We start from the raw sequence: 13283 nt of genomic DNA, 5'->3' as shown, positions 1-13283 counted from the left end.
CTGTCTTGATTACTGTTGCTTTATAGTAATTTTATGTCTGGAACGCACATAGTGTGAGTCTTCGATTCTGATCTTTTAAAAAACGAAACTATTCTAACTCTTTTGCTTTTCCATATAAATTTTAGAATCAGCTTGCCACTATCTGCAAATAGTCCTGAAGGGATATTGACTGGAATTAAGTTGAACTTAAAGATCTATGTGGGGAGAACTAACTGTTTCAATCCATAAACATGCTGCAGCTTTCCATGTATTTAGGTTTTCACTGATTTCTTTCAACAATTATTATTTTCCAGTGTAAAGATCCTGCATATATTTTGTTAGATTTATATCTAAATATTTAATTTTGGGGGTACTATTGTAATGAGTCCTGTAAAGGAGTCCTGGTGTGGTGCTGTAGGTTAATGCACCAGACTGTAAAGCCATTTGAACTGCAAGGCTGGCGGTTCAAGCTCACCAGCTGCTCCTCGGAAACCCTATACAGGGTTGCTATGGGTCGGAATCGACTCGACAGCTCTTAATAACAACAATTGTAATGGTGGCATCCTGGTGTGGTGCTGTGGGCTAATGTGTCTGATTGCAAAGTCGTTTGAACTGCAAGGTCAGTGGTTCAAACTCACCAGCTGCTCCTTGGAAACCCTATACAGGGTTGGAATTGACTCAATGGCTCATAACAACAACAACAAACTTTAATGATACTTCTAAAATTTTCAAAAAATTCTAAAAAAATTTTTTTAACTGCTCTGGTAGCGTAGTGGTTCCGAATCGGGCTGCGAACCACAAGGTCAGCAGTTCAAAACTACCAGCTGTACCACAGGAGAAAGATGAGGCTTTCTACTCCTGTAAAGATTTACAGCCTTGGAAACCCTGTACAGGGTCGCTATGAGTCGGAACCGACTCTACGGCACATAACAACAACAGTTAACAAAAGTACAATTTTTTTTTTTTTTTATGTTGACCTTGGTACCTGTGACCTTGGTAAACTCTCTTAACAGTTCTAGGTGTTAATTTTGTATATTTTGTACGATCATGCCATCAGCAAATAAAAATAGTTGTATTTCTTGTTTTCAGTAGATGCATCTTTTTTTTTTTTTTTAAGTTTTTATTGTGAGGTTTACATGGGAGAACATCAGCTTTGCATTCATCCTACTGTATTTTGTTTCATTGCAATGATTACAATCCCCTCCATGTGTCATCAAATAACCAAAGGGTACACCACACAGGCCTGCCCCACAGCCGTCAGCACACAGCCCTTCTCCCTCCGTGAGTCCAGTGTCCCCAGCCACTTCATCTCTCCACTTCATCATCTCTGTCTCCAGCCCTGGAGTCACTGCCTCTCTGGGTAGGGTCACCCTCTCCACTCTTCTCACTTGATGGTCCCAGGGACTTCCGCTCCTGGGCTGCAAAATCAATCACTCTCCTCCTTTTGTCAAAAAACATCTACCTTTATATTTCCTACCCTCACAGTCAGTCCTGATGGCAATTATTCACTATTGTACCACAAGAGTCTTATCCCCATTTCCTCTCGTCAGCTTGGTCCCAATGGATTGGAAATCATTCAGTGGTGATTCTACCTTCCCCTGCTCCGACTGGAACTAGGCTCCCACTTGAATGCTTGTAAGCCAGTCACTTCTTGCCTTTGATGCACCCCCATTTTGGGTAGCCAATGTCTAAGCTGCCCATCACTGTCAACCCTGTGTACCGAGGGGATGGGAGGGATCCTTGCTGTAAAGATTTGTTCCCTTTTTTGAGTTATAACATCTGTAAGTATAGGTAAAGTTCATCAAATTGTATAGCAGGTTACTCTTTTTCAGTAGATGCATCTTTTGTTTCTCTTTCTTGTCATAGTGCACTGGTTGGTTGCAATGCCAATTTTTGTTATTTCCTTTCTATTATCTTCACAAATATTTTATTATCTTCAAATGCTGTGGTGGTGGTGGTGCCATGGAGTCAGTTCCTACTCAGCAACTCAGAGGGCTTCTGAGGCGACAAATCTTTACAGAGGTAGATAGCCTTATCTTTGTTCTGTGGAACAGCTGGCAGATTCAAACTGCTGACCTTATGGTTAGCAACGATATTTATAACCCACTTGGACTCAAGCTGTGGCAACAACAGTGAGGTTGGCCCAGGATTGGGCAGTGTTTCATTCTGCTGTGCATAATGTTGCTATGAGTCGGTACCGACTCGATGGCACCTAACAACAACAATGTGCTACTAGGGCTCCTTATCTTCCACTGTTGTTGTTGTTGTTGTCAGGTGCCATTGAGTCGGAACCGACTCATAGCGACCCCATGCACAGCAGAACGAAACAATGTCCGATCCTGGGCCAACCTCACCACTGCTGCCACACTTGAGTCCATCAATGATGCCACCTGGCCAATCCATCTTGTTAGGGGTCTTCCTCTTTTTCTCTTACCCTCCACCTTACCCAGCATGACATCTTTCTCCAGCGACTGTTTCCTCCGGACAATATGTCCAAAGTATGAGAGACGAAGCTTAGCCATCCTGGCCTCCAAGGAGCACTCTGGTTGTACTTCTTCCAAAACAGATCTATTGGTTCTTCTAGCAGTCCATGACACTTTCAGTATTTTCCTCCAACACCACAACTCAAAGGTATCAATTCTTCTACGATCTTCCTTATTCATTGTCCAGCTTTCGCATCCATATGAGGCTATTGAAAACACCATGGCTTGGGTCAGGTGCACCTTAGTCCTCAAGCTGACATCTCTGCTCTTCAATACTTTAAAAAGTTCCTGTGCAGCAGATTTGCCCAATGCAATACGTCGTCTGATCTCTTGACTGCTGCTTCCGCGAGTGTTGATAGTTGAGCCAAGAAGAATGAAGTCCTTGACAATTTCAATCTTTTCTCCATTGATAAGAATATTGTTTATTGGTCCAGTGGTGAGGATTTTTGTTTTCTTGACATTGGGATGTAATCCATATCGAAGGCTGTGCTCTTTGATCTTCATAAGTGAATGTTTCATGTCCTCTTCACTTTCAGCAAGCAAGGTTGAATCATCTGCATATCGCAGGTTGTTAATGAGTCTTCCTCCAATCCTGATGCCACGTTTTTCTTCATAGAACCCAGCTTCTCAGATGATTTGCTCAGCATACAGGTTGAATAAGTATGGTGAAAGAACACAACCCTGTCTCACACCTTTTCCAATTTTAAAACATTCAGTGTTCCCATGTTCTGTTCGAACAACTGCTTCTTGGTCTAGGTACAGATTTCTCAGAAGTACAATTAAGTGTTCTGGAATACTCATACTTCTCAATGTTGTCCATAGCTTGTCATGATTCACACAATCGAAAGCCTTTGCGTAGTCAATAAAGCACAGGTAAACATCCTTCTGGTATTCTCTGCTTTCAGCCAAGATCCATCGGACATCAGCAATGATAGCTGTCGTTCCATGGCCTCTTCTGAATCCAGCTTGAACCTCTGGAAGTTCTCTGTCAATGTATGATTGTAGCCGTTTCTGTATTACCTTTAGCAAAATTTTACTCTGTATTACCTTTAGCCAAACTTCCACTGTAGCATATATAATTGTTTTATATCCTATATTTGATCATTCTGGTATCAGATGCATTTGGGTATCTGTTTCTGTTGTTACTGCTGGTTCTTACACATGGCGCCTTGTTTCCTCATGTGACTGATTATCAGTGACATGCAGTACTTAAAATATTATCTTCCATAATCATTTCTTAGAAGACATATTCTTCAGAGAAGACTGTTTTTTTTCTGCAAGAGACCTGGGGTCACCGCTAGTCTAGAAGCACTCTTAACTAAGCTCAATCTGAATTACCCAGGCAATGCAAACTCAAGCTACAGAGCCTCACATGAGTTGGTCTCGCTATGGTTCATACTTACTCAGATTGCATAGCTCCTTTGGCTCCCATATATTGTGTTGAGTGTCTTCAATTAGATGCTTCATTTTGTACAGTCCCTGTGCTTTGATATCTAATCCTCTCCCTCACCTCCCACCCCATAAAGACATGAAAATACAATTCAAATTTACCAAGATTGGCAAATGGTCACAGGACAAAGGTGGCTTCTGTGTTAATTTCTCTGTCCCTTTTCTTTCCATTCTAGACTGGTTATTTCTTACTATCTGGTAAACATTTCTATTCTATAAAAAAATTTTAAACTCCTATCTAGAATTTTAAGGAGCTCTGGTAGCGTAGTGGTTACAAATCGGACTGCGAACCTTAAGGTCAGCAGTTCGAAACTATCAGCCGCTCCGCGGGAGAAAGATGAGGCTTTCTACTCCCGTAAAGATTTACACCCATGGAAACCCTGTACAGGGTCGCTATGGGTCGGAACTGACTCGACGGCACTTAACAACAACAACAACATCTAGAATTTTAATTTCTTTTTTTAATAGTAAGGGGCTGGTCACCATGCTATTTACAGTATCCAAAACTAGCACTGACTGCCGTTGTTTTAGGCTAATAAAATAGTTCTCCAAAGTATATATTTTTTAAATCAAAATAAGTAATTCAGTGTTCTATAATCTGAGAAAATTTTAAAACTCCTTGTTCCCTCAGAGTTAGTTTATAAAATCTTACCTTACATTTGGGATCATTTGGTATCTTTGAAATGCTACAGAGGAAAGGTTGTTCTAATATGGACCTATATATAAGATTAAGAATCTATATATAATACATGAAATAGAGTCTTTAATGAATGCTAGTGGCTAGCACCTAAGGAGCTCTGGTAGCGTAGTGGTTACGAATAGGGCTGCAAACTGTAAGGTCAGCAGTTTGAAACTACCAGCTGCTCCGTGGGAGACAGATGAGGCTTTCTGCTCCCGTGAAGATTTACAGCCTCGGAAATCCTGTACAGGGTCGCTATGGGTCAGAACCGACTCCACGGCACTTAACAACAACAACAACAGTGGCTAGCACCTAGGATTTAATAGTACTGGATGCTGTTCTTTCGAACTATATCAAAGAATATCACTACTGACATTTTGATTTTAAATGTGAGAAATGGAGACCTTTGTGACAACAAGTAGACTGTAAATGGCTAATCTTGAGAAAAGGTATGTGTGTACTGTGGAGTCTTCACTATTCTATTGTCTATTTTACAACTCTTTCAAGACATAAATAGCAACATACAGATAACGGTAAGTTAATTACATAGTTGGGGACCTCTGGGACATGCTGTGAATTATGATATGATAATTCATGGACTTTAGTAGAGGATATAAATAAAAGTCTCCTGAGGAAAGAAAAGGCATCCAAAAGCAAAGGTTCTCTCTTGGTGTAATTACTTCTTCTGGATGATCAGGTCATCCTGTACTTTGTCCAACCAACCTACTCTGGCTACCTTTGGATATTCTGGGATAAGACATGATTCTGCTGAGTCTCTTTTTCTTCACTTTCATGTCACTCAAACGCTGATAACATGTTTACCTTCGGGAATGAGGAAAATCTCTTCAAAACCCTCCCCCCCTTGTTTGACAGAGAAACTAAAGCAGCAGCACTTCTGAACGCATCAAGTCCTTTAGATCTGTGCTCCAAGTAATAACAGTGGGAAGGGTCTGGAAGTAGCTCCAAACCTCTCTTCCTGGCCCAAATGTGAACCAGAGCTGCCTCACAGACCTGGCAGTAAGGGCCTTACCTGTGCTGTCTTCCCCAATGCCTTCTGCAGTCTCCCGGAGTTTAATGTCCATCCCCCTTGTGGAAATCATGTCCAGCTCACTACAAGACAGAAACTCATGGTAAAGGAAAATGCTTTTAAAAAGTTTTAAAGAATTAGTGAGATTGTTGCGGTGTCTGTTTTTTGCCCATGCCCTCATCTGCATGCACACGCCCCCAGCAAAGCTAGAGTGCAGGGCAGAGTACAGGACAGTACAGGCACCAAACATGTCCACAGCTACAATACTGGCAGCCACATAAACGTTTATCTGATAGCTGACATCGGCAGGAACAATTTACATGGAAAACAGATAACTGGAACAAATGCTTCATGAATTTAAACAATGCAGATTTGATTACTTCCTCTAAAAACAGTTTCTGTAATGGCGAGAAAACTGCTCATTGTAAAAAGTTTAGAAACGGCAGAGACTACGAATCAGCCACCAATCAAGGACAACCAAATTTAACGCTTCAGTCTATTTCCTTCCGATATTTTTTCTATGCAAATATTTGCATGCACATGCATCAGATTACACAGCTTGGCTTCCTGATTTCCTCACTGATTTTCTTACTTAGACTATGCCACAGTAGGAGGCATGGTGGAGCTATAGGATAAATACTGGACAGCTAACCACAAGATTCACAGTTCAGACCCACCAGCTTCTCCACTGAAGAAAGATGAGGCTTTCTGCTCCCATAAAGATTTACAGCCTGGGGAAGAAGCCCTATACAGGGTCTCTATCAGTCGGAACTGAGTTGACAGCAGTAACATATTATATTATTTTAAATTATTCATAAATGTTATTTTAATGGCTATGTAATAAGTTAATGTACAAGCTGTATAATCATTTATGCATAGTTTGTTAGATTTTTTTATCATGAAAACTTTCAAACAGATATAAAAGTAGAGAGAATATGTAATAAACTTGTGTCATCTTTAGTCCCAGTTCCTATCTACCAGCACTAGATTATTTCAAAGCAAATTATCCCGGGGTGGCACAGTAAGATAAGCATTGTACTGCTAGCTGCAAGGTTAGCAGTTCAAACCCATCAGCCTCAAACCTACCAGCTGCTCCCCGGAAACTCTATTTGGTGTCAGAACCAACTTGACAGCATTAACAATAACTGTCACTTAATTCACTTAAACCATATCCTTAATTCATTTAGGTTTGGTTTCTTCCTAAATTGAAAAAAAAAATTAAAAAATTCTGGCTCTTCATGCAAATCAAATAAATGGTTTGTGGTATGTCTGACTTCAGCAGCTGATTCTTTAAACAGTACACTCTGCCACAAAAATGCTCACACCACCATTCATTTAGAAAGCTAGTTCTTACTGGAAGTTACTATGAACCTCACACTTAAAAAGAGAGAGGGTTCAGTTAGTTGATTACTCAATTAGCACTTGCCAGTTGCACACAGCATATTGTGGGAAATTATGGGATAAACACAAAGACAATATTTAACAGAGAGAAGGACTCGCATGTCTGTGTCAGAGTTGGGTTTCATATTAATTTCAACAAGTCCAGACTCCCTACTAGCCAGTTCCTTAAAAGCTGGAAACAGCTTCACCAGCTTCAATTCTCAAATTCCATATGACTTGGCTTCCAAAAAATGGCTGATTTTTATGTCACCTCTGCCAAAAACTCCATGTTGGACCTTTGCCAAGTAATTTCACTCATGGTCATAGTAACAGGTATAAAATGAGGGCTGGAAGTTAAACAGTATGTTTCAAATCTTTGGTGATGGTGTTAGGCTTGAAAGAATGTCCTTGCACAATTATTGTCTGTGATTAACTGCCCAGATGCCGTCAAAGATCAGGTGATTTACAGTAGTTCAGAGCTGGAAAGTAAACTATACACAGGTGGTAAACACAATCCAAATGACTTGGTACCCCAAAAGGTCAAGTCCCCTGGTCCCCAACATACATTAGCATTAGTCAGCAACCTGCTGGCTCCTCAGAGTCCTGCTGTTCAATATATTATGCTCACTAGTACTGTGATGGGTCAAGGGAGGGCAGCTACCAGGGCATTTAAAGGAAGATGCAGTGGTGAAGAGAAGACAGGAAACTATAAGGAACAAGACACGGAAATGGTCAGGGTTCATTAAGTCATCAATTATTACCCTAGGCATCATCACCTAAGGTTGTTGTTGTTGTTGTTAAGTGCCAATGAGTCGGTGCCAACTCATAGCGACCTTATGCACAGCAGAACGAAACACTGCCCAATCCTGGGCCAACCTCATAATTGTTGCCACACTTGAGCCCACTGGTGCTGCCACTTTGCCTATCCATCTCTCTGGAGGTCTTCCTCTATTTCTCTGACCCTCCACCTTACCAAACATGGTATCCTTCTCCAGCAACTGGTCCCTCCTGACAATATGTCCGAAGTATGAGAGATGAAGTTTGGCCATCTTGGCTTCCAAGGATCACTCTGGCTGCACTTCTTCCAACACAGATCTGTTGGTTCTTTTGGCAGCCCATGGCACCTTCAATATTCTCCTCCAACACCAAAACTTAAAAGCATCAATTCTTCAAAGGTCTTCCTTATGCACTGTCTAGCTTTCACATGCATATGAAGTTAGTTAAAATACCATGGCTTGGGTCAGGCGCACCTTAGTCCTCAAACTGACAACTTTGCTTTTCAACACTTTAAAAAGGTTAGTAAGCCAGAAAGTAGAAGTGCAAGAGCTTTCTGTGACTTAAATTTGGAGTTAAGCACAGTGCCTACAGTGACTTGTGAAGCACATAGTCTGTCATCAGAATTACCTTATTCAATGCACCAAGAATTCAGTATTCTCATTTTGGAGATGAGAACATTGAATGCCATTGTTGTTGTTGTTAGTTGCCACTGAGTTGGCTCTGACACATAGCAACTTTAGGCATAACAGAAAACATTGTCTGGTTCTGCACTATCTTTATAAGTAAATTTATTAACTTAACCAACCCTCTCACCCCATCCTACCCTACTCCATCCCATCCCATCGAGCCTGGAATAGATCAAGAAGTTCAGACTCCCTTCTCTGGGATGAATGATGTGGCTGTGATAAAGCTGTGCAGGGCAGATGGTTTAGGAACAGGCGGGATGCTGGGAGAACCAACAGGTTGGCTCAGTCCTAATCCTTCTGTAAGGTATAATGTGGTAGGGCCTGTTGTTCACCCCGCTATGACAGCAGAGATGCAGGGAGTACCAGCACATTGACAAGTCTGTTTAAAGGACTCACAAACACAGGCAAAAGTTGTTCAATTGATAAAGGTACAATAAATCACTCTGTGTGGGATTTAAAAACACCAGTCCATGTTTTATGTTTCAAATATCTTCATATTCAAAAGAGTATGGTATGGTACAGAGGCCAAAAAGCAGGCTTAGAAGTTAGGGAGTTCTGGGGTTGAAGCATCATTCTACTACTTACTAGCCGCGGGACTCAATTTCCTCACATACGAAATGAGAATGATTAACACTTTGAATGAAACCCAGAATATATCACAAAGCAAGCCATTTACTGAGAAGAGTGGTCAGCAGCTGCTTGTTCTTCACTATACACTCATGTCTCTGTACACACACACACACACACACACTGATAATAAGTGACAACAGTCTCCATGTGCAAGGGGCTCATCTGAGAGTCACTATTATCAAAACACAAGACACCTGGATTCACTGACAGTTGATTCCTGAGGTTCCCACTTACCATCAGCCTAACAGAACCATATACAGTGAGGCTAATCAAACTTCTGCCAGTTGATGGACAACCATCTCTTCAAGGACGTAAGGAGTGTACTGGGGTACTACAGAGAACACAGATTGAGAACTGTCCCCTTTGTCCACTCACTCCAGAGTCCACCAATTCTACAGGTAGAAATACTCCACACATCTATCACAATGAAATGTCTTTTCTTTTGGGTCAAATAACTCGCCCTGCTGAACATGTTCCTCCACCCCAAGTCAAACTCCAAGAAAAGCCAAAAATCACTCATTAACAAGGCAAAGTGACAAATGTCTAATATCTCCTGGCACTCCTCTTGCTTCTCATGTGAGGACAGGGTTTTTTAATTTGAACTCAAAAAATCCAAGTAGGGACACCTGAAAAGGCAAATTGGCAGCTTCAGCCCGTGATCCTTCAACCATGTTGCTCTTTCTCTGACAGCTCTAAGTCCAAGACAAGAAAAATCACCCTCTTTAAATGAAATCTGGACAAGAGGGACTCATCTTCAGGGGTTCCAATTTGCTCAGATTGGTGCTGACCTCCTGCCCCTCTGAAGTTCACAGCATTTCTCAGTGTGTGTTTGCACCCTCAGAACTCCAGCAGAATCCTGGGTTCAGGGAAGACTCCCTGTAGGCACTGCCCCATCTCCACAGAAAACCTTGACTATAAACACCACAGGCACAACTACATCATTAATCACAGCTGATGTTTTTAAAAAAATCTATAAAAGTTTATTCACATGAGGAATCAAAATAGATTTTAGTAAGATACTTTTAAAGTTCCCATCTATTTTATTTACCTCCATGATTCAAAGAAAAATATTTGTAGCCTAGTTACAAACATCTAAGCTCAGTCATTATGTTCAAAACAAAACAAAATAAAAAACTTTAGTGTTCCTGTGTCAGAAGGGGTAAATCACACTGCCCTCAAAGTTATGTTTAGACCTCTGTGGTATTCTTTCGTAGTACCCTGAACCTTTCTTTCACAGTGCTTACCAAGGTCTTCACCAATGAACATTCTCCTTCCTTCTAAGGTTGTGCACTTTGTGGGGCAAACTCAATACCTGCCATATTCACTGTTGCATTGCTAGTGTCTAGCACAGTGCTGTCTTGGGGATGCAAATGGTTAAGTGCTCAGCTACTCACCAAAATGTTGGTGGTTTCAGTCCACCCAGAGGTACCTGGGAAGAAAGACTTGAGAATCTATTTCTAAGAAGTCTCAGCCATTGAAAACTCTAAGGAGCACAGCTTTAATCTGACACATATGGAATCAGCAGGAGATGGAATCAACCGGATAGCAACTGATTTTTTTAGTACAGTCCCTGGCAATGGGGAACTGAAAACAACACATGGTCAATAAACCTGACCAAGTTAGAGATGCTTCTGGAAGTGACTGATTCAGGTACTAACAAAATGAAAAGCAGAAGTAAAATCCTCAGGTTCCAGAAATGGATCTAGTGTATAATTTAAGTCAAGTTGAGGCCATTCTTCAGCACATTATTGATAGCTGACTTTAGCAAAAGAAAAGAATCCTAATCATGATCCTTCTAAATCTACATGAATATCGAAAGACTGCTGAGGTGAGGGGATTTCATTGAGGCCAAATGTATGTGTGCTTCTGCTATGCTTTTTCCACTGCATTGTGGTTGTGTGTATTTAGGAGCGTGTTGGGTGAGTGTGTGTGTGTGTGTGGGGGGGGTGTTTGCTGTTGCTTACCTGGCGGGAGCAGGAACTAAACTCACATTATACAGGATTATAGATCAGTTCTGGTATCAAATGTTGGCAACTGTTCTTTTGTTCTCTTCAAATCCCTTGAAGACAAATCCTGACCCCAGCCAGTTTTCCATCCAAAACTGGTTAACTCTTAATGGCTTCATGGCATTTATGAAGGTGTACTTGTTTGGTAAGGTGGAGGGTCAGAGAAAAAGAGGAAGACCCCCAGCGAGATGGATTGGCAAGGTGGCAGCATCAATGGGCTCAAGTGTGGCAACAATTATGAGGTTGGCCCAGGATCGAGCAGTGTTTTGTTCTGTTGTGCATAGGGTCACTATGAGTCAGTACCGACTCAATGGCATCTAACAACAACAATATAGCATCCAGATTCTCACTGGTCCCTAATTGTCTGCTGATGTCTGCGTCTACAACTTCTATCCTAGAAGCAATCTGAATTTTAACATCCAACCCCACAGTCTACCTTTCTGTGATTATAGCACTATCCGGAAATAAATTATTCACTGAAATAGAGAGTGAAAGGTAAAAGGCGAGATCACAGCAGAAACACTGAACCGTGTTTCAGAGCACATTCAACTCAGGAGAGCAGGATAAAGTGTCATTAGCTTAGAGAGTTAAGAAAAATGAAACAATGCCAAAGAGAAATATATAGACATTGGTATATCAAAGAAGAATACTTTAGCAACAAATAAATTAAGAAGGAATCAACTTTGTAGAGGAGGAATATTCAAATAGATGAGTAGGTGATTGTTAAATTTATAATAACCAAGAGTATTAGTATCATGATGTTTACACTTCTGAATTTCAACTCATCTAACCGTGGAGTCCTGGTGTGGTGTTGTGGGTTAATGAGCCGGACTGCAACAGAGCTTGAACCAGAAAGTTGGCAGTTCAAGCTCACCAGTCGCTCCTCAGAAACCCTATACAGGGTCGCTATGGGTCAAAACCAACTAGATGGCGCTTAACAACAACCTCAGGGAGATATAGACAGATCCCCAAATAAAACCACTCTTAGTTCACCTTTCCCCTAGGCAACTTCAAGAGGTGACCCAGTATAACAGTTAACTTAGCTCTTGGGAAACCCTTTTACAAAGTGCCATTCCACTTCTCCATCTTCTTGCCATGGCTCCCTGTGGGACGTCTCCCATCCAGGGTAGAGTTCACCTCTATCCTGTGCCATCTTCTGCAGGGTCTCTGTGCTCACCACCTTCAGGTCAATGATACAATATTACCCATCAGAGGTCAGTGTACCTTAGTAATGTCCTTCCCTGGTTTTGGTATGAGGGTTATGCTTGCTTCATAAAAAGTATTAGAGAGTTTCCCATCCTATTCTATGTTGTGGAGTAATTTGAGTAGAATTGGTGACAGTTCTTCTCTGAATGTTTGGTAGAACTCACCCGTGAAGCCATCTGGACCTGAGCTTTTGTTGGTTGAGAGTTTCTTGATGAGCTGGTCAATTTCTTCTTTTGTTATGGGTTTGTTCAAATTTTCTACTTCAGTCTGAGTAAGTTTAGGTAGGTCATGTTTTTCTAAAAATGTATCCATCTCATCCAAATTTTCGAATTTGTTGGAGTACAGCTCTTCATAGTATTCTGTTATTATCTTTTTGATTTTGTTTGGTTCTGTGGTGACTTTACCTATGTGGTTTCTAATGCAATTTATTTGTGTCCTCTCCCTCTTTTCTTTAGTTTTGCCAATGGTTTGTCAATTTTATTAATCCTTTCAAAAAACCAGCTTCTTGTCCTGTTGATTCTTTCTATAGTTTTTCGGTTTTCCATCTCATTTATCTCTGCTCTTATCTTTATTATTTCCCTTCTTTTGGTGACTGTAGGTTCCCTCTGCTGGTCTGCTTCTAGTTGTTGAAGGTGATGTGTTACTGTGTCGATTTTGGCTCTTTCCTCTTTTTGGATGTGTGCATTTATTGCAATAAAATGACCTCTCAGGACTGCTTTCACCGTGTCCCAAAGATTTTGGTATGTTGTGTTTTCATTCTCGTTTGTTTCTAGGAACTTTGTGAATTCACGTTTAATTTCTTCTTTTACCCAGTCGCTTTTCAGCAGAGTGTTGTTCAGTTTCCATGCATTTGACTTTGTTGTTTTGGTTTTCTTATTGTTGATTTCTAGTTTTATAGTGTTGTGGTCTAAGAAGATGCTCTGTAGAATTTTGATGGTTGTGAATTTACGGAGGCTTGCTTTGTGGCCTAACACATGATCA

At 41.0% G+C, this 13283-nt stretch overlaps 1 protein-coding gene across 1 annotated transcript in view; it reads right to left on the bottom strand.

Moving 5' to 3' along the window:
- Positions 1 to 5690, bottom strand: part of KIAA1211L (KIAA1211-like ortholog) — a 99042-nt gene extending 93352 nt beyond the window's left edge. The window contains exon 1 of the mRNA XM_006870777.1: positions 5621 to 5690. Coding sequence (XP_006870839.1) covers positions 5621 to 5690 — 70 coding nt within the window. The remainder of the gene's footprint in view (positions 1 to 5620) is intronic.
- Between the last annotated feature and the right edge of the window lie 7593 nt (positions 5691 to 13283).

This window comes from Chrysochloris asiatica, unplaced genomic scaffold (assembly GCF_000296735.1).
Source record: "Chrysochloris asiatica unplaced genomic scaffold, ChrAsi1.0 scaffold00150, whole genome shotgun sequence".
NCBI lineage: Eukaryota > Metazoa > Chordata > Mammalia > Afrosoricida > Chrysochloridae > Chrysochloris > Chrysochloris asiatica.
Note: the sequence above shows the minus strand (reverse complement) of the source record. Positions and strands in the feature narration are given on the sequence as shown.